Below are 20,519 nucleotides of genomic sequence, written 5' to 3' on the forward strand. Positions count from 1 at the left end.
CTGCTTCTCCACGTCGAGAGGAGTCAGTTGAGGTTGCTCTGGCATTTGATTAGGATGCCTCCTGGACGCCTCCCTGGTGAGGTGTTCCGGGCACGTCCCGCCGGGAGGAGGCCCAGAGGAAGACCGAGGACATGCTGGAGGGGCTATGTTTCTTGACTGGCCTGGGAACGCCTTGGGATTCCCCCAGAGAAGCTGACCCAAGTGGCTGGGGAGAGGGAAGTCTGGGTCTCCCTGCTTAGGCTGCTACCCTCGCAACCCGACCCCAGATAAGCGGAAGAAGATGGATGGATGGATGGATGGATGGATGGATGGATGGAAGGAAGGAAAACTTGCTGAAAATAAACTTTTAGAACATCTGATAACTTTACGTTACTATGTAATAATTAATTACATCTTCATCGCCTACCACCAAGAGGCAAAGATGGACAGTAATGTTTTTGCTTGTGGGTGTGTGTTTGTCTTTATGTTGTAAAAATATCTCATGGACCTCTAAACCTTGTTAATTAAACTTGCAGAAAGTGATTAGAAGACATCTTCAACTGACTGACTTTTGAAGTAAGCCTGATTCAAGATGGCTGCCACAGCCTACTGACAAAAATGACAATAACTGAATTATTCTTTTACAGATAATGACCTAAACCTTGGTGTGGTTGTAGCTGAGAGTCAATTGCAATACATTAATTGAAACATATTCCTTAACATCAGGTCTATTAGCTTGTCATTAACGCCATATATTCTCTAGCATACATGAAAAAGCAAAATTAGAGAAAGGTTTGTCTGTTGTTTTTAGGGATATACTTCAGCAGTCTTTGTTATTAAACCAATCTACTGTTGACTTATTTAAACCATCAAATGTATTCAGACGATGGGACAAATGGCTTTAGACACAGAGACCGCATAAAAAGTGAAAACCAAATCTTTAAAACTAAATCTGTAAAGCATAACCACAGTCCATCTATATAAGATTCCAAAATCAAACTTGAACACAGGCACATATATTTCATTGTGTAAAGTCATTTAAATGATGGCCTAATAGCATCTAAATTAATTTATTTTCAAAGGATTAAGACCACATAAAAAATGGGGAAAAAAGGGGAAAAATGGAGGCTATTTGATTGTATTGGCCTTAGTATAAAGTAGGCAGGACTAGACCTTGCCAGGCCCGCTCATAGCCACACCCCTGCTGCTAACACTTTATTTCATCTGTGTTATTTTAGTTGTGGCGTTAGATTAATAATCTCTGCTCATTTTATTGACTGAATTGGTGTGATATTTTTTTTGTTCGTGCGAAAACTGTTATTTCTGCTGTCGATAGGAACAAGGCAATTATTGTGACTATCTTAATGTTCTGGGTTAAATATTAATTAAGTCATCTTGCCCTTTGTTTGCCCATGAGAAGGCTCCAAAAGCTGAACCATATGTCAACATGAGCAGCTTCGGACAGGTCCTGAAGGAGGTTGGGGAGTTTGGTTTGTTTCAGAAGTTGATGCTTGCTGCGTTATGCATCCCCAGCATTTTCCCAGCTTTCGACGTGATTGGCCAGGTGTTCATAGGCATGAGCTTTCCACACCACTGTAACACAGACTGGATCTTGGAGAAAGGACCAAACCTGACAGAGGAGAAACAAAAACATCTCACCATCCCAGTGGACGAGGGTGGAAGGTTTGAAAGCTGTAAAATGTTCACACCTGTGGATCTGGATTTGGAAACGATTGAACGATACGGCCTTAACAGCACAACAACCTGCATACATGGATGGAAGTATGAGGTTCAGCCTGGGGTTTCCAGCATTTTGACAGAGGTAAACAGAAAACAATGATTTACTCTTCATCCATTTACTTATGTTTGCAGGCTTGTAGGATTAGACTTTTCTGGTTTGTTTAACTTGTAATTATTTGCTATTCATATAGATTTATACTGTCTACATTACTTTAGTATTGAGTACTCAAGTTATTTATCGTTCCTTTATATTTTGCTTTCCAGGGAGCCAGACTTTCCTATCATCCTGAAAAATTATCAGTTTTTCTACAGATATTTTGAATATCTATCGAGTCTTACCTCTAAATTTGTCTGCTTTTCATAAATGTTTAGTCTAAAATATGAGCATTTTCAGAAGCATTTTGTTGTTGTTGTTGTTGTGTATGTATTTGTCAAACCATTTCAGGCATAAAATAGATCCTAAATTTAAGGGATGAGTTTGATTCTGACAGTTCTTCTCTTGTACTCCACTTGTTCACGTTTCCCATTTGTAAACCCAAAAAATGCTGTCCTGGTTAGATTCCTGGACAAAATTCCAAAGTATGGTGTCAGGTTTGTGTATAGTTGGACCCAAAAAGCAGGTAGACTCTGACCACTGAACTGAAAAAATACTCATTAAATGAAAGAGCTGACATGGCAGCAAACAAAACAACTTACTTAATTGGCCAATTGGGTGGAATATGAGGAGGGAGAAAACTAGACATACAGCACAGAGCTCATAATGCCTAATTAAGAACAACAGGAAATAACAGAATATGAAGAGACAACTAATGAATTCAAATGACAATCACCTGGTGAGAGAACAACGAGGGACAGGTGAGAGTGGGCAGGACAGGAAAGAACTGAAAAACCCAAATACATGAATATAAGGAACTAGAAACAAAACACAACAGGGAACACCACAAAATGATAAAAAAAATTGAAACACATAAAAATCCCTACATATGGTTGCTTTAAATTTCTTGCACAGTACAACAAATGTTCCTCCTGTAATCATTGTTTTTGTTTACAGTTTGATCTCGTTTGTGATACGAGGGGGTTGATTCAGGTTTCCCAGTCTCTCCACATGGCAGGTTTTCTTTGTGGAGCATTGGCATATGGGTCTATTTCTGACAGGTAGTAAATCCCATCTTTATATCTACACCTCTATTTTAGTAAACAACTCTAACAATTAAAATTGAGGTAAAGATGCATTGGGATTAAATATACAAAATATTTAGAAGTAAATCAACATCTGTTGTCGTTTTTACAGGTTTGGCAGGAAATTTGCGATCCTCCTTTCACTTTTTCTCACAATGTTGTTTGGTGTGACCATTGCCTTCTCCCCAAACATCTATGTTTATATGGTTCTAAGATTTTTTAATGGGGCCTCAAGTGGTGTTATTATTATGAATACATCTGTATTGGGTAAGTCCACAATTTTTAACATGTATGAATAGTAGTATCATTGAGTATTTGAAAGAGAAGTTCATTAGATTGCATGTAAATTTGATAAGAAAGTCAGATAATATGAATTTTTTTTTCCATTCCTTTTTGTTTTGTTTGTTTGTTTTTTGCAGTGGTGGAATGGGTTGGTCCTTCAAAATCTGCTCTTTGCACAATGGCCATTACGGGTTTTTTTGCTGTCGGACAGATGCTTTTGTCTGGTATCGCTTATTTGGCTAAAAATTGGAGGATTCGGCAGCTGGTGCTGTTCGCCCCTATTATTGTTTTCCTGGTGACTATGTACTGGTTAGCATCAGTTTTATAGGAGAATATCATCCACCAGCCAAGCACAGACATTGAAGGTTGGGTTTGAACTGGAACTTCTTGTTGTTTGGACAGGTTTCTCCCAGAGTCAGCTCGATGGCTCATGACGCAGGGCAGGAAGAAGGAGGCACAAAAGCAGCTTGAACGAGCAGCCAGAGTGAACAAAAGGAGTTTACCAGAAGATCTCCTAGATAAGGTCATCATCCAAACTGCACTTTGACCTCTAAAGTGTATGAAAATTTGCACAACTGTGAACATTTCCAACATTTTTGTATCTACAGGTCAATGTGGAGAGTAATCAGGACAGAAAGAACATGTTGGACATCTTCCGGATACCATATTTGAGAAAACGCACTGCAATTATGGCCTTTAACTGGTGCGTTTACTTAAACAGAACAAATTTATTTACAACTATTTACATATTTACAGGTCATTGAATAATTTATAAATGAGCAATACCAGTTATGGCTGGTTGAATTAATGGAACTTTGAACATGAGGTATAATTGAAATAGCATAAAAACAATAGCACTGTCATAATAATTGTTAGTTACCCAAAAGAATTAAAACTTTTTATCAACACACTTCATAACCCAAAGCTGGTACGGTCTGATTGTAATGAAGGTTTGTCTTCCTTACATTCTTTTAGACAACATAGGCTCATGTATTTTCATTCGTAGACTCACAAAGTTCAATAATTAATAGACTTAAGGAGACCTGGTCACTGGTTTGCACTATGGGTCCAACTTGTGAAACAAAGTTATAAAAAGATTAAAAGCCTGCATGGTTACATTGTACAAACACGATAAGATAATATATGACAAGAGCAACCAAGGACAACAAACCATCAGAGTCAGAGAAGTGAGAAGGGAAGAGCTGGTTGTAGTTAAACTAGCCAATACAATTTTGGCACATTTTATCTCGCTTCTATTATCTGTCTGCTGTCACAAGAAAATAAGGAGCATTTTTATTACCCACAATGTTTGAGTAAACACACCAATTGAGATTTAGTGATTTCTGATAGGTTAATGTGGTGATTTGGGTTTTTTCTGTGTTATGGGTTTGTTTTATTTTTATTTAGTTTGTGTTTTGGTTTCTGTCTTATCTCGTTTCTTGTTTCATTTGCTCTTCCTCAGTCTCTCTCTGTCTCCCTGCCACACCCACCTACACCTGTCCCTACTTCGTAATCACACTACCTGTCTCCACTTACCTCATCATCCCCAGTCATCCCGGTCATTGCCTTCCACACTCCGCTGGTTCTTTGTTTGATGTTGTTAGTTTCTGTCCTGCCCGTTCCCGATCCTGTTCCTGATCCTGTTTATGCTCCTGTTTCTGTTGGTATTTGTTTCCTGTAATTTTTGAGTCAGTTTTATTAGTTTGCTGCCTCAACAGCTTTTGTTTTTGTTTTGTCGTTAGTTTAATAAATTAGTTTCATTTTAACAGGAGTCTGCATACTGGGTTCGTCTCCGTCATCTCCTCTGATCTGGACAGTTAGTCTCAACATTCCTGTGTGTGTCCTTTTTTACAATACAGTTCAGTGTCTGTTTGTAGGAACAGTAGAAACTGTATTGCCCACGTTGAGAAGCAAATAAATTTTTGATGCAGTTACAAAAGTTATTCCAAAAATGATCGCTACATCATAGAAGTTAGTTCATAATTTATTGTATTTATTCACAAAATATAATGCATCAATTTAGCCCAACATAAACTCTATGTATATAAACTGAGTTAGGTAAAGAGCTATCTACAACCTATACCATTTTGTTTATAGCTGTTTTACAGAATCCAACTTCAAATGATTTGAATTATCACTTTAACATAAGATCATTTTTATGTGTGTGTTTGAAATCATAAAACTAAAGATTGCATCTGCTTCTAGGTTTGCAGTAAGTTTTATGTATTATGGACTGAGCCTGAATGTTGGGAGTTTCGGCCTCGATATTTACCTCACACAGCTCATCTTTGGTTTTGTTGAAATTCCTGCTAACATGAGTGCTGGGCCTATGATTCAACACTTTGGGAGGAGAATGTGTGAAGCAGGTTTCCTGTTCTTCGGTGGTGCCTCTTGTCTGCTGACACTAGCCATCCCAAAAGGTATCTTTGAAACCCTGTTAATGTTTAATTTTTCTGTTTAATGTATAGAGAGATAATATTTCAATTATACATGTCTCTCTTGTTCATTATGTACCAATCAGATCTTCCTGTGGTGGTGACAGTCATAGCAATGCTGGGAAAATTCTCTGCCACAGCTGCTTTTAATATAGCCTATGTTTACACAGCTGAATTATACCCAACCAATATAAGGTAATGTTCATCGGCTGTTTTATCTGCTTCTCTTAAAGATAACATAAAATCAAAAGTATTAACTCACCAATCTAAATCATTGAAATCAGGTGTTCCAATCACTTCCATGGCCACAGGTGTGTAAAATCAAGCATCTAGGCATGCAGACTGCTTCTGCAAACATTTATAAAAGGATGGGTCACTCTCAGGAGCTTCTATCACGGTCCCAGCGTGGTACTGTAATAGGATGCCACCTGTGCAATAAGTCCAGTCATGAAATTTTCTCCCTACTAAATATTCCACAGTCAGCTGTTAGTGGGATTAAAACAAAGTGGAAGAGATTGGGCATGACAGCATTTCAGCCATGTAAAATCACAGAGCGAGCTCAGCAGATGCTGAGGCTCATAGAGCACAGAGGTCACCAACGTTCTGCAGAGTCATTAGCTACAGACTTCTAAACTTCATGTGGCCTTCAGATTAGCTCAAGAACAGAGCGTAGAGAGCTTCATGGAATGGGTTTCCATGGCTGAGCAGCTGCATCCAAGCCTTCCATCACCAAGTCCAATGCAAAGCGTTGGATGCAGTTATGTAAAGAACGCCACCACTGGACTCTAGAGCAGTGGAGACGAGTTCTCTGGAGGGACGAATCATGCTGTCTTGTCTGGCAGTCTGATGGACCAGTCTGGGTTTGCAGATTGCCAGGAGAACGTTACTTGTGTGACTACATTGGGCCAAATGTAAAGTTTGATGGAGGGGGGATTATGGTGTGTTGTTGTTTTTCAGGAGCTACTTTCTGCAGCTTTGTTCCAGTGAAAGGAACTCTTATTGCTTCAGCACACCAAGACATTTTGAATTATTTCATGCTCCTAACTTTGTGGAAACAGTTTGGCGATGGCCTCTTCCTGTTCCAACATGACTGCATGCAAGTGCACAAAGCAAGGTCCGTAAAGACACAGAGGAGGGAGTTTGGTGTGGAAGAACTTGACTGGCCTGCATAGAGCCTTGACCTCCACCCGATAAAACACCTTTTAGGACGAATTAGATCAGAGACTGTGAGACAGGCCTTCTGTCTAACACCAGTGTCTGACCTCACAGATGAGCTTCTGGAAGAAAATATCACACTCCTAAAGCTGTAGAAAGCCTTCCTAGAAGAGTTGAAGCTGTTATAGCTGCAAAAGGTGGGCCAACATCCAAGTAAACCCTATGGATTAAGAATGGGATGTCACTCTAGTTCATTTGTGTTTGAATGGAGATGAGGGATTACTTTTAGCAATATAATGTATTCCATAAAATTTCACTGTGAGCGGTATTTTACAAACCCCTTCACCTCCATCAGTTTCATGTTACATAGAATGTTGTGGTTATTTGCAAGTGCAAATAGGAGCACCTACAGATTTTTTTCTTTCCTTAAATAAAGTTGTTTTAAGATTGCAGAAATACACTTTCACTTTTTTGTTGATTTGGGGTTTCTTTTTGCTCTGTGTCTGGGTTAAGTATTTTGAAATAGTACACTTTAAAATTTGACTTTGTGTACACTGTACGGATGTTTTATTGTTGACTTTTTCCAATTTAACAAATCTTTGTAAGGTATAGACAATATGTTTTCATGTTTTTGTGGGACATTGTATGCTTAAAACAGTTTATGGTGATTTTTAGTGTTTGTTTTTTTTTAAATAAATACTTTACAGTTTATTTACTTCATTTAAAAGCCGTTTTCTGCTCTCATTAGTGTCATGCATTACTGAAATAAGTTTAATCCTGAATGTTTTTTCCAGAAACATAACTAGTTATTTTTTCAAGAAACTGCAATAATTTTCATTTATATCAATTTAATTATCCAGTTCAAATGGTATTTTATTACATTTTTCTGCAGGCATAGTGGTATGGGTCTGAACTCCATGAGCGCTCGCGTGGGGGGCATCATGGCACCCCTGATCAGACTCCTGGATGTTTACCATCCCACCGTTCCCATGGTGATTTATGGCATCATCCCAATCGCTGCTGGTGGTTTCTGTTTGCTGCTGCCTGAAACCCTCAATGTTGAACTTCAGGACCACACTGAGCTCAAGTAATCTCATTACTACAACTATTAATATGATGCAACACAATATTTAGTACATTATACATTAACTGTACATGTGTTCCTTCTGTTTGTAAATTAGAAACACAACTAATGGAACAGTGGGGGACCGAAGCTGCTCTGAAGGTGCTGAAACGAAGCTATAATTCATACTAAAATCAAAAGAAGACATTTAATATGTCTGCCATTTATTAGCAAGTATAAAAATTTTTAAACAACAACAATCATTTTAGCCAAAAAAATGTACAGTATGTTGTAATGTAAATTGATTATAAAGGGAAATAAGTTTATTTAAATGTTTTTTGTATTTTACAAAACATGTTGGACTGCTGAAATAAACTTTTACAACTTCTGATAATTTTTGTAATGAGTTTTACATCTTTATCGCCCACCACTCAAGGGTGAAGGTAGACAACAATGATTTTGGATGTGTATGGGTGTGTGTGTGTGTGGCTGCGTTGGTAGATGTGTTTTAGCAGGACAATTGGTCAGAATATACACCACACTAGAATGACATTTTGGATTACCAGGACAAGAGTGGTGTCCTGCTACTTTTGACAAAATTCTAAAAATGTAGATTGGTTTCTTTTGGCCAATTAACCCTGAAAATGAAAAAAAAAAAAAAAAAAAAAAAAAAAAAAAAAAAAAAAAGACCAAGATGTCCCTTTAATACACAACCTGATTTTGTGTATAATCTGCATATCACCACAGCGCCCCCAGAGGCAGGCTGTGTAATAGCAAGACCTCATTAATATTCACACAATGTCTTATTCTGATTGGTTGTCTGCCGGAAGGTCCTGATAATTTTTTCACTGTCCTTCTAATTCATGGGTCGCTGTTTACACTAAGGATGAGTTGGCAATACAGTATGATCACTCTCTATGCTATAAAACTGAAGATGTTTTAAAGATTAGTTGGATGCTTAAACCCAGCATTTTGTCAAACCTTGAAATGTATACAACACCTAAAATTATGAACAAATGAATATACATTTTGATCAAATATTGTTATTTTGAAACATTAAGACTAAATGTCTCTGATAAGTGCACAGATGACAAGACATTGAAACCTTAAAAAGCCATTTTTCACCACATTATTTTTACGCTCCACTGCTGCCATTTTGTTAATTATGTCAATGAGAGAACAAGCTCTGATCAAATAGAAGAAATCACAATTTTTTTAACTTCTTAATGCATTAATCTATTATTTCTGTATGCAAGACCTGACAAGTCTATCTTATTAAAATGTAATAAATAAATGTCAAACATGGATTTCTACATGTACATCACTAGTATTTAAAAGAATGACTTCTAAACTGTCACAAAAACAAATTCATAGTCATACCCCTCTTCTTCTGTCAACATGGTACAGTTCGTCAAGTTCAGGTGCCAGCCATTTTATGTTATTTCAACATGTTTCAATTGTTTTGTGTGGAGGAAGAGTTAAGACCCATACAAAACCCCTTACACATTTAGATACATATTGTTTTGTAATTCTACAGAATGGTGTAGGTTACCTGATGTTTGGATACACCAAAGTATCTGATTTGTGACAGTTTAGCTACTTATTAGCAAGCATGCTAGTCAGTGTACCAGAGTTAAAAAGGGAAGGTGGCTCACTCCAAAATTAGAAAAAAGTCAACTCTATTTGGTCATTTTCTGTGATGTGTATCAGTGTGTGATATTCTTTCATGGGCATAAATTATCTTAGATAGTAATCCTTAGGATTAAGATTATTTTTTTATTTGAAGGTTTTGAGAACCTGTCAATAGAAAGTGAGAGAGAGAAAGTGAGAGATGTAATACTGTTTTATTCATTCATACAGCATTTTCATATATTTTCACTTATAATTATGGTGATTCTGACTGGCCATGAAAAGCAAGGTAATTAGAAGTGCAAAAGTAATGTCACAAGTCATTCTACCAGCTTTGAACACAATTTTAAAGAGAAGCCTTGTCAGGTTGCTGATATGGACACATGCAGATCCTTTTCAGGCAACTCACTAGAGGTAATTTTCATCTCTAATGACTTATTTATTATCTAAAATAAATTCATGAGAATGATATTCAGCAGTATTCAGACACACAGATCCGATGTAACTTTAATATGTAAGATACAGGAATTTGGAGGATTCAATTTCGAAATTACAAGTACAAAATAATGAACATTACATTTAGAAGCATGCACACACACAGGTGCTGTGTAATACTCAACTGGACAGGTTCATACATTAGGTGGACATTTTTAATTTTTTTTTTTATTTAGAAGCATAGATTCATTCAGTGTTCATCCCTTCTGTTTAGCTCTTCCGTGTCACACTGCTGATGTGTACGCATGCAGATCTTTTCCAGAAAAGACATCAGAATTGATTTTCATCTCTAACGACTTTTTTACTTTTACTTATTTAAACATGAACTCATAAGAATTGTATTTAGCTGTGTATAGATTCACAAGTTTTGTATAATTTTAAATTTGACAAGTAAATGCATTATGAAGACAATAAATCCAGTTCAGTCTTCTGAAGCTCTGTATGTTCAGATGTTTTTTTTTTCTTTTGGTTGAGCTATCCACTTACAATATTTCTTAGCTTTCGAAATGTGATTGTTGTGACCCCCCACAAAATGGACCCACACAATTATGTGAAAAATCTTTGTTGTTTTTCTATGCACATAATAATAATAGTCTCGATGGACATGCTGCATATTTTCATGGTTCTCTCTTTATCTTCTCATTCTCATTAAAATGAGAAGGTGGGTCCAAACTTTTGACTGGTAGTGTAAGTCCTCAATGAGTGTATGTTTTTGTTTTGTTTTTGTGGCAATCTACCATTCCACCACCTGTTGTGTATTTCCTGATTGGTCGGCTTACTGACAAACCGCAGCTGCTCTGGGTTAGAATCAACCTCCGAAGCGTTCTTAAGGCAGTTTGGAGGGACGGACCAGCACTGATGCATCAATTGCCTTTGGGTAATCAGTCTCAGCCCCAACCTACTGAGAAGTTTATTCGTGTGCTTCTAACTTGTGTTCTGTTTGTGCCTGTCCAGAAAACCTGATCCTGTTCCTGGGCACGTCTCCAAGCTGCCAAACCGAGTTTGTTCCTGCGCACCGTGAGCCCTAGCCTGCGAGCCTCCCAGCCTGAAACCCGTCCGCACAGATTTGCCTTCAGCCCACCAGGGAACAAACGGATCACAGAGGACCATTATTCACCTAACCTGTACCTAGCATCCCTGACACTGTAAATAAAACTCACTAACCTTTAGCTAATCTCGCCTGTGTCTTCCGTACCTCAAGTTACTCACCTTCGATAAGACCCGTAAACCTAACAGTTTTAGTCAGTTATTTCGTTTGTTCTGTTGAAGAACAAGCTGTGTTAAGAGTGGATCTTTTCTTTTTTTCTTTTTTTTAAATTACAGGTTTTTCCCCTGAACTTTACATGGCAAAAAGTTATTAATGTAGGTTTAAGGTTTCAAGTTAATTTCTAAACAATTAATGTATGTTCTTTGAGAATGCACATTTTAAAAGGGGAGTAAACAGGCATTACGTCAGTACAAAACTTATAGCCTAGAAGCATTTTTACAACCAAAAATACACCAACCACCAATTTCATAATTGTTTTAAAATGTTTAAAGTGGAGTTGGTTTTCATTAATGATTTATTTCTCTTTTTTTCTAGTATCCCTGGAAAGTGCTGGGAGAGCAAAAAAGCATCCATGGTCTCCCATAGAAATTACCGCAGTCATGAGACATTTTGGCGAACACATTAAAAAAAGGAAAACTGGCCACTATGATTAAATGCCAGCAATGCAAGAAGACTGAATATGTTTGGCCTTTTTAATACACAGAAATTTCATGTTTGTGTATGTGTATGGACATGGTCCTGACAAATAAAGTAGGCCCTGGCAATTACTGTTTGTGTCATGGGCGGAGCTAAGTACTTCATTATCATTGACCTCTTAATACAAAAATTGTGTCAGGTTCTTGTATTTTGATTTCTGATGTGTTTATCTAAATTTTGAAGTGAAATTTGTGTTGTATAGCTCAAACAGAATTTCTCAAGATTTACTACATCTTTCTAGCACAAGTGGAAAGACGTGTCTGTTTAGTGTTGCAAAAAACTGGTTTGAAAAATTTGTCCCGTTAATTGAGCAAACCCAGTAAATGTGTGTGTGAGTTTGTATTGGGAAATCTTTTTGTTAAAATATCTCATTAGTCACTGAACAAATTTAATTAAACTTGCAGAAAGCAATCACTGGAAGAGATCTGTAACTAACTGACTTTTGAAGTAAGCCTGATTCAAGATGGCTGCCACAGTTACCTGACAAAAATGGCTGTACCTCAGTCATATTTACAGATATTGACCTGAAACTTGGTGTGATTGTAGTTGGGGGTAGTTTAAAAACACATACTCCGAGCGTGAGATTTTGCACTATTAAATAAGATTGTGTAGTATGTTGTTTTATTTTTTAACATTTATTTGAACATATTCCTGAACATCTGGTCATGAGCTTGTCATTAACAACATCCATTCTCTAACATACATAAAAAAGAAAAGTTACCAGCTATTCATTTCACATTCTCTAATTTAGTTTTACAGCAGACCATATACTAAAAGGCCTCTCATAGAATTCCTGTAAAACCTGTGTGCCACTACAGCTGCTTCTCTTCTATTTGCCTGAAACTTTTAAAATGAATAAAAATAAAAATAAAAAAACATTCCTTTTTTCGTTAACTTCTTCTGTTGCAAAAGAACAAAATTCAGAATTCATAATACCAACATTGTGTTTTGTTGTTTTTTATCATTGATCTAACAATGTAACCATTCTTTCCATGTTATTCCAATAATCCAGATTTATTTATTTGTTACTTGTTTGTTTTTTATGTGCTAACCAGTAGCCTAGCCAGTTGCCTGTTTACAGGTACCTCTTCCTAGAAGTGAGTGGGGTACAAAGTTTAACATTGTTTTTAAAACACTTGAAAAATAGAAAAATGTTTCTGTTGTCTTTATACTTCAGCAGTCTCTGTTATTAAACCAATCTATTGTTGAATTACTTAAACAATTAAATGTATTCAGACGATGGGACAAATGGCTTTAGACACAGAGACCGCATAAAAAGTGAAAACCAAATCTTTAAAACTAAATCTGTAAAGCATAACCACAGTCTACCTATATAAGATTCCAAAATCAAACATGAACACAGGCACATATATTTCATTGTGTAAAGTCATTTAAAGGATGGCCTAGGAACATCTACATTTATTTATTTTCAAATGATTAAGAGCACAAAAAAAGGAAAAATGGAGGCTATTTGATTGTATTGGCCTTAGTATAAAGTAGGCAGGACTAGACCTTGCCAGGCCCGCTCATAGCCACACCCCTGCTAATAACATTTTATTTCATCTGTGTTATTTTAGTTGTGGCGTTAGATTAATAATCTCTGCTCATTATATTGACTGACTTGGTGTGATTTTTTTTTTGTTCGTGCGAAAATTGTTATTTCTGCTGTCTATAGGAACAAGGCAATTATTGTGACTATCTTAATGTTCTGAGTTAAATATTAATTAAGTCATCTTGCCCTTTGTTTGCCCGTGAGAAGGCTCTGTAAGCTGAACCATATGTCAACATGAGCAGCTTCGGACAGGTCCTGAAGGAGGTTGGGGAGTTTGGTTTGTTTCAGAAGTTGATGCTTGCTGCGTTATGCATCCCCAGCATTTTCCCAGCTTTCAACGTGATCGGTCAGGTGTTCATAGGCATGAGCTTTCCACACCACTGTAACACAGACTGGATCTTGGAGAAAGGACCAAACCTGACAGAGGAGAAACAAAAACATCTCACCATCCCAGTGGACGAGGGTGGAAGGTTTGAAAGCTGTAAAATGTTCACACCTGTGGATCTGGATTTGGAAACGATTGAACGATACGGCCTTAACAGCACAACAACATGCATACATGGATGGAAGTATGAGGTTCAGCCTGGGGTTTCCAGCATTTTGACAGAGGTAAACAGAAAACAATGATTTATTCTTCATCCATTTACTTATGTTTGCAGGCTTGTAGGATTAGACTTGTCTGGTTTGTTTCGTTTGTAGTTTTTTGCTGTTCATGTAGATTTATACATGAGTTAGATTTATATAGTATTGAGTACTCGAGTTATTTATCGTTCCTTTATATTTTGCTTTCCAGGGAGCCAGACTTTCCTATCATCCTGAAAAATGGTTTTCATTAATATTTCTACAGATATTCTAAACATCTTTTAAAGTTTTACCTCTAAATTTGTCTGCTTTTCATAAATGTTTAGTCTAAAATCTGAGCATTTTCAGAAGAAATTTGTCAGTATTGTTGTGTATTTGTCAAACCATTTCAGGCAAAAAATAGATCCTAAATTTAAGGGATGAGTTTGATTCTGACAGTTCTTCTCTTGTACTCCACTTGTTCACATTTCCCATTTATAAACCCATAAAATGCTGTCCTGGTTAGATTCCTGAACAAAAGTCCAAAGTATGGTGTCAGGTTTGCGTAAGGGAAAGCAGGCAGACTCTGAGCACTGAACTAAAAAACCGAAGTTACTCTGTAACTATGGTTCTGTGAATTCCTGCATGACTGCCAGTGGCAGTAAACAAAGCAAGAATTAATGTAAACAAAGTCACGCATGTGACACGTAGCTCACCTGGGCGTGCGTCTGTAAATAGCACGTGTGAGGCTACGTTCGGCCTCTTCGGATCTTCTCGCGGGGAAGAAGTTCCGAGTGACCAGTGTGACTGGCAGTCATCCAGGAATTCACAGAACCATAGTTACAGAGTAACTTCCATTCTGTTTCATTCCTTCCTGACTGCCAGTGGCAGTAAACAAAGTGGATGACTTATGCCAGCGATGTTACAAGGAACGCAGTACTCACCTCCCTCTCAGGAGGTAGATGAAGCCAGAGGCAGGATTGCCGAAGCCAGCGCAGATTCGTGTGCTACGTTGAGGCGGTAGAATCGTGCAAACGTACATGGTGTCGCCCATGACGCCGCTGCTCAGATCACTGTTAGTGGTACCCCCTTTATTGCCGCCCAGGATGCGGACACGCTCCTGGTAGAGTGGCAGCAGCCCCCGCAGATTCATAAGCCAGCGCAATGGCATCGACGACCCAATGCCACAGCCTGTGTTTCGAAAGGGCCCGCCCCCTGTTCTGTCCCCCATGACAGACAAACAGATGGTCTGATCACCGAATAGCACCTGTAGCGACAATGGGCACAGCGTGTTCGCCAACCTCTGTTCCTCGGACTGAAAAGGGGGAGGGCAGTACACCCCCAGTTCGATGGCCGTATTCACATAGCCTGGGGACAGAACCTTAGGGAGAAAGGCGATGTTCGGCCGCAGTGTCACCCCAGACCCATCTGCCTTCCAGCGCAGGCAAGTAGGGGTGATGGCAAGCGCGTGGAGCTCACTGACCTACTTAGCTGTTGTTATTGCCAACAGAAAGGACGTTTTGAGGGACACTAGTTTTAGTGGAGCCACACACATGGGCTCGAAAGGTGGCCGGCTTAGGGCCTTCAACACCAGTGGGAGGTCCCATGCTGCCGCTGGCCTCGGCAGCGTGGGATGTAGCCTCCTTACACCGCAGAGAAACTGTGCCGCCCAGTAGTGTGCCTCCACTCGCCTGCCATCAATGCCGCTGTGGCTGGCTGAAAAGGCTGCCAAGTGCACCTTCAGGGTTGATACCACCCGTCCAGCATCGAACAGACCCTGCAGGTACCTCAGGATGTCATGTAGGGAACACAAAACTGGGTCAACCCCCTTGAGCCTGCACCACGCTGAGAAATGGTGCCAGCAATGAGCATAAACCCTCATCGTAGACGGAGCCCTGGCACTGTGCAGAGTTCGCTGAATGGAGGGCTCCAGACCTGTCAGGGGCTGCCAGCACCCTTCAGTGGCCACACTGTGAGATGCAGATGGCCTGGAGACGGGTGCCAAATCCTTCCCTCCATCTGAGACAACAGGTCTGCCCTGACCAGAAGTCGCCACGGCTCCCCATCCAGCAGACTGAGAAGAAGTGGAAACCAGACCCTCATGGGCCACTCGGGGGCCACCAAGAGAACCCTCAGGGTCCCTGACCGCACTCGGTGGAGAGTGGGGAGAAGCAGTGGAAATGGGGGAAAAGCATACAGCAGACCGGCTGGCCATCCATTCGCGAGGGCATCCATCCCCAGCGGGGCGCTGGTCTCTGCCAGGGAAAACCACAGGGGGCACTGTGCACTGCTCCTTGAGGCAAAGAGATCGGCCTGGGCCCTGCCGAACCGGCCCCATATCTGCCGAACCACCTGAGGATGGAGCCTCCATTCCCCTGGGGGAAGCCTCTGGTGGGACAGGTAGTCAGCCAGAGAGGTCCTCGTCCCTGGTAGGTGCATAGCCTTGATGGAAGCGAAGCGAGGGTATGCCCAGGTCCACAGCCTCCGGGCCTCCCTCAGGCACAGTAACGACCTGGTCCCACCCTGGTGGTTGATGTGGAACACCGACCTGATGAGCACATGCTTCCCCTCGAGAGAGGGCAAGAAGTGCCTGAGCGCCCCATAGATCACTCTCAGCTCCAAGACATTGATGTGGAGGTGCCCCTCCTGAGCGGTCCACCGCCCCTGGACGGACCTGCACTGCCACACCGCCCCCCACCCCAGGGGCGATGCGTCTGTAGTGACCACCTCCCGCCTCCCAGGGACCGCACCAAGGGAGACCCCGTGCCGCAGGTATGCTCTGCCCCGCCACCGGCGGAGGAGCACTGCACAGCTGGGTGTAACCCGCACCTTGACCTGCCGGTGCCGACAGGGGTCCATGTGGAGGCTGTTGAGCCATCTCTGCAAGGGTCACAGGTGAAGCAGCCCCAGGGGAGTCAAAGCTGAGGCTTCTACCAGCATCCCCAGCAGTCTCAGCCACAGCTGGAGTGGAGGTGCTGCCCCGACCTGAAAGGACTGGAGTAGGGACTGAATCCTGTCCACCCTCTCCGTAGTCAGACGGGCCCTCATTTGGTTCACTCCAACCAACCACTAAACCATGACATAACTAAAGGACAACAGGGAAGAACAGAATATGAAGCGACAACTAATGAACTCAAATGACAATCACCTGGTGAGAGAACAATTAGGGACAGGTGAGAGTGGGCTTGACAGGAGAGAACTGAGAACCCCAAATTCATGAACATGAGGATATAGAAACACAACCCAACAGGGAACACCACAAAATGATCAAAAAATGGAAACATACATAAAGATCCCTACATGTGGTTGGTTTAAATTTCTTGCACAGTACATCAGTTCCTCCTGTAATCATTGTTTTTCTTTACAGTTTGATCTCGTTTGTGATAAGAGGGGGTTGATTCAGGTTTCCCAGTCTCTCCACATGGCAGGTTTTCTTTGTGGATCATTGGTGTTTGGGTCTACTTCTGACAGGTAGTACATCCCATCTTTAAATCTACACCTCTTCTTTAGGAACCAACTCTTAACATTTACAACTGAGGTAAAGATGCACTGGGATTAAATATACAAAATATTTAGAAGTAAACCAACATCTGTTGTCGTTTTTACAGGTTTGGCAGGAAATTTGCGATCCTCCTTTCACTTTTCCTCACGATGTTGTTTGGTGTAACCATTGCCTTCTCCCCAAACATCTATGTTTATATGGTTCTAAGATTTTTTAATGGGGCCTCAAGTGGTGTTATTATTATGAACACATCTGTATTGAGTAAGTCCACAATTTTTAACATGTATGAATAGTAGTATCATTGAGTATTTGAAAAAGAAGTTGATTAGATTGGGTGTGAATTTGCTAAGAAAATCAGATATTTTGAACATTTTTTTCCATTCATTTTTGTTTGGTTTGTTTGTTTTTTGCAGTGGTGGAATGGGTTGGTCCTTCGAAATCTGCTATGTGCACAATGGTCATTACGGGTGTGTTTGCTGTCGGACAGATGCTTTTGTCTGGTATCGCTTATTTGGCTAAAAACTGGAGGATTCGGCAGCTGGTGCTGTTCGCCCCTATTATTGTTTTCCTGGTGACCATGTACTGGTTAGCATCTGTTTAATAGGAGAATATCATCCACCAGCCAAACACAGACAATGAAGGTTGGGTTTGAACTTGAACTTCTTGTTGTTTCGACAGGTTTCTCCCAGAGTCAGCTCGATGGCTCATGACGCAGGGCAGGAAGAAGGAGGCACAAAAGCAGCTCGAGCGAGCAGCCAGAGTGAACAAAAGGAGTTTACCAGAAGATCTCCTAGATAAGGTCATCATCCAAACTGCAATTTGAACTCTAAAGTGTATGAAAATTTGCATGACTGAACATTTCCAACATTTTTGTATCTATAGGTCAATGTGGAGAGTAATCCGGACAGAAAGAACATGTTGGACATCTTTCGGATACCGTATGTGAGAAAACGCACTGCAATTATGGCCTTTAACTGGTGCGTTAACTTAAATAGGATAAATGTATATACAACTATTTGCATATTTACAGGTTGTAGAATAATTTGTAAATGAGCAATACCAATTATGGCTGTTTGAATTAATGGAACATTGAACATGAGGTATAATTGAAATAGCATAAAAACAAAAGCACTGTCACAGTAATTGTTAGTTACCCAGAAGAAAACTTTTTATCAACACACTTCATAACCACAAGCTGGTACGGTCTGATTGTTATGAAGAAGGTTTGTCTTACTCATATTCTTTTACACAACATAGGCTCTTGTGCCTTCATTAGTAGACTCACAAAGTTCAATAATTAATAGACTTAAGGAGAGCTGGTCACTGGTTTGCACTATGTGTCCAACTTATGAAACAAAGTTATAAAAAGATCAAAAGTCTGCATGGTTACATTGTATAAAAAAGATAAGAAAATATAAGACAGGAGCAACCAAGGCCAACAAACCATGTCTTTATTGGTCATCAGAGTCTGAGAAGTGAGAATGAAGGAAAGAACTGGTTCTAGTTCAATTAATCAATACAAGTTTCCCACATAAGTTGCACACACACTTTACGATTCATCACCTGATGTAATAAAAGCTAATTAACTAATTATACCCATTTCTCTTAGCAATTTTAGACTTTCAACAAATGTAAAGAACACAACCTGAGATTTTACATTTTTTGTTTTACACTTTATCTCGCTTCCATTATCTGTCTGCTGTCACAAGAAGATAAGGAGCATTTTTATTATCCACAATGTTTGAGTAAACACACCAATTGGGATTTAGTGATTTCTAATAGGTTAGTCTCAACATTCCCATGTGTGTCCTTTCTCACAATACAGTTCAGTGTCTGTAGGAACAGTAGAAACTGTGTTGCCCACTTTGAGAGGCAAATGTATTTTTGATGCAGTTACAAAAGTTATTTCAGACATGATCGCTACATCATAAAAGTTAGTTCATAATTTACTGAATTTATTCATAAAATATAGTGCATGAATTTAGCCCAACATAAACTCTATGTATATAAACTGAGTTAGGTAAAGAGCTATCTACAACCTATACCATTTTGTTTATAGCTGTTTTACAGAATCCAACTTCAAATGATTTGAATTATCACTTTAAGATAAGATCATTTTTATGTGTGTGTTTGAAATCATAAAACTAAAGATTGCATCTGCTTCTAGGTTTGCAGTAAGTTTTATGTATTATGGACTGAGCCTGAATGTTGGGAGTTTCGGCCTCGATATTTACCTCACACAGCTCATCTTTGGTTTTGTTGAAATTCCTGCTAACATGAGCGCCTGGCGTATGATTCAACACTTTGGGAGGAGAATGTGTGAAGCAGGTTTCCTGTTCTTCGGTGGTGCCTCTTGTCTGCTGACACTAGCCATCCCAAAAGGTATCTTTGAAACCCTGTTAATGTTTAATTTTTCTGTTTAATGTATAGAGAGATAATATTTCAATTATACATGTCTCTCTTGTTCATTATGTACCAATCAGATCTTCCTGTGGTGGTGACAGTCATAGCAATGCTGGGAAAATTCTCTGCCACAGCTGCTTTTAATATAGCCTATGTTTACACAGCTGAATTATACCCAACCAATATAAGGTAATGTTCATCGGCTGTTTTATCTGCTTCTCTTAAAGATAACATAAAATCACTTATTCCTGCTTTATACATTGTATTGACAAAACTATTAACTCACCAATCAATCAGGTGCTCCAATCCCTTCCATGGCCACAGGTGTGTAAAATCAAGCATCTAGGCATGCAGACTGCTTCTGCAAACATTTATAAAAGGATGGGTCACTCTCAGGAGCTTCTATCACGGCCCCAGCGTGGTACTGTAATAGGATGCCACCTGTGCAATAAGTTCAGTCATGAAATTTTCTCCCTACTAAATATTCCACAGTCAGCTGTTAGTGGGATTAAAACAAAGTGGAAGAGATTGGGCATGACAGCATTTCAGCCATGTAAAAATCACAGAGCAGGCTCAGCAGATGCTGAGGCTCATAGAGCACAGAGGTCACCAACGTTCTGCAGAGTCATTAGCTACAGACTTCTAAACTTCATGTGGCCTTCAGATTAGCTCAAGAACAGAGCGTAGAGAGCTTCATGGAATGGGTTTCCATGGCTGAGCAGCTGCATCCAAGCCTTCCATCACCAAGTCCAATGCAAATCGTTGGATGCAGTTATGTAAAGAACGCCACCACTGGACTC

General features: G+C 39.7%; 2 protein-coding genes across 2 annotated transcripts in view; both read left to right on the plus strand.

The window, feature by feature from the left end:
* The first annotated feature begins 1,253 nt into the window (after positions 1-1,253).
* Positions 1,254-8,254, plus strand: LOC119616595 (solute carrier family 22 member 13-like). The gene is made up of 10 exons (XM_037973241.1): positions 1,254-1,801; positions 2,771-2,874; positions 3,011-3,165; positions 3,318-3,489; positions 3,583-3,703; positions 3,789-3,883; positions 5,386-5,600; positions 5,702-5,810; positions 7,663-7,857; positions 7,952-8,254. Exons 1-10 carry the CDS (start codon positions 1,427-1,429, stop codon positions 8,013-8,015), a joined length of 1,605 nt encoding a protein of 534 aa, XP_037829169.1. The 5' UTR covers positions 1,254-1,426; the 3' UTR covers positions 8,016-8,254.
* A 5,228-nt stretch (positions 8,255-13,482) lies between these two features.
* The window catches only part of LOC108230392 (solute carrier family 22 member 13-like), a 32,105-nt gene continuing 25,068 nt past the window's right edge, over positions 13,483-20,519 (plus strand). Inside the window, exons 1-8 of the mRNA XM_017406548.3 lie at positions 13,483-13,862; positions 17,182-17,285; positions 17,423-17,575; positions 17,728-17,901; positions 17,995-18,115; positions 18,199-18,293; positions 19,484-19,698; positions 19,800-19,908. Of these exons, the coding sequence (XP_017262037.2) occupies positions 13,488-13,862; positions 17,182-17,285; positions 17,423-17,575; positions 17,728-17,901; positions 17,995-18,115; positions 18,199-18,293; positions 19,484-19,698; positions 19,800-19,908 (1,346 nt within the window). The 5' untranslated portion in view covers positions 13,483-13,487. The remainder of the gene's footprint in view (positions 13,863-17,181; positions 17,286-17,422; positions 17,576-17,727; positions 17,902-17,994; positions 18,116-18,198; positions 18,294-19,483; positions 19,699-19,799; positions 19,909-20,519) is intronic.

Source organism: Kryptolebias marmoratus, linkage group LG21, assembly GCF_001649575.2.
Source record: "Kryptolebias marmoratus isolate JLee-2015 linkage group LG21, ASM164957v2, whole genome shotgun sequence".
In the NCBI taxonomy this organism is placed as follows: domain Eukaryota; kingdom Metazoa; phylum Chordata; class Actinopteri; order Cyprinodontiformes; family Rivulidae; genus Kryptolebias; species Kryptolebias marmoratus.

Bases quoted from the DNA above. Each gene is read 5' to 3' on its own strand.
- LOC119616595 (XM_037973241.1), top strand. From the start codon at position 1,427: ATGAGCAGCTTCGGACAGGTCCTGAAGGAGGTTGGGGAGTTTGGTTTG. The intron at 2,875-3,010 runs GTAGTAAATCCC...TCGTTTTTACAG, and splicing joins TATGGGTCTATTTCTGACAG to GTTTGGCAGGAAATTTGCGA. The intron at 7,858-7,951 runs GTAATCTCATTA...TTTGTAAATTAG, and splicing joins CAGGACCACACTGAGCTCAA to AAACACAACTAATGGAACAG.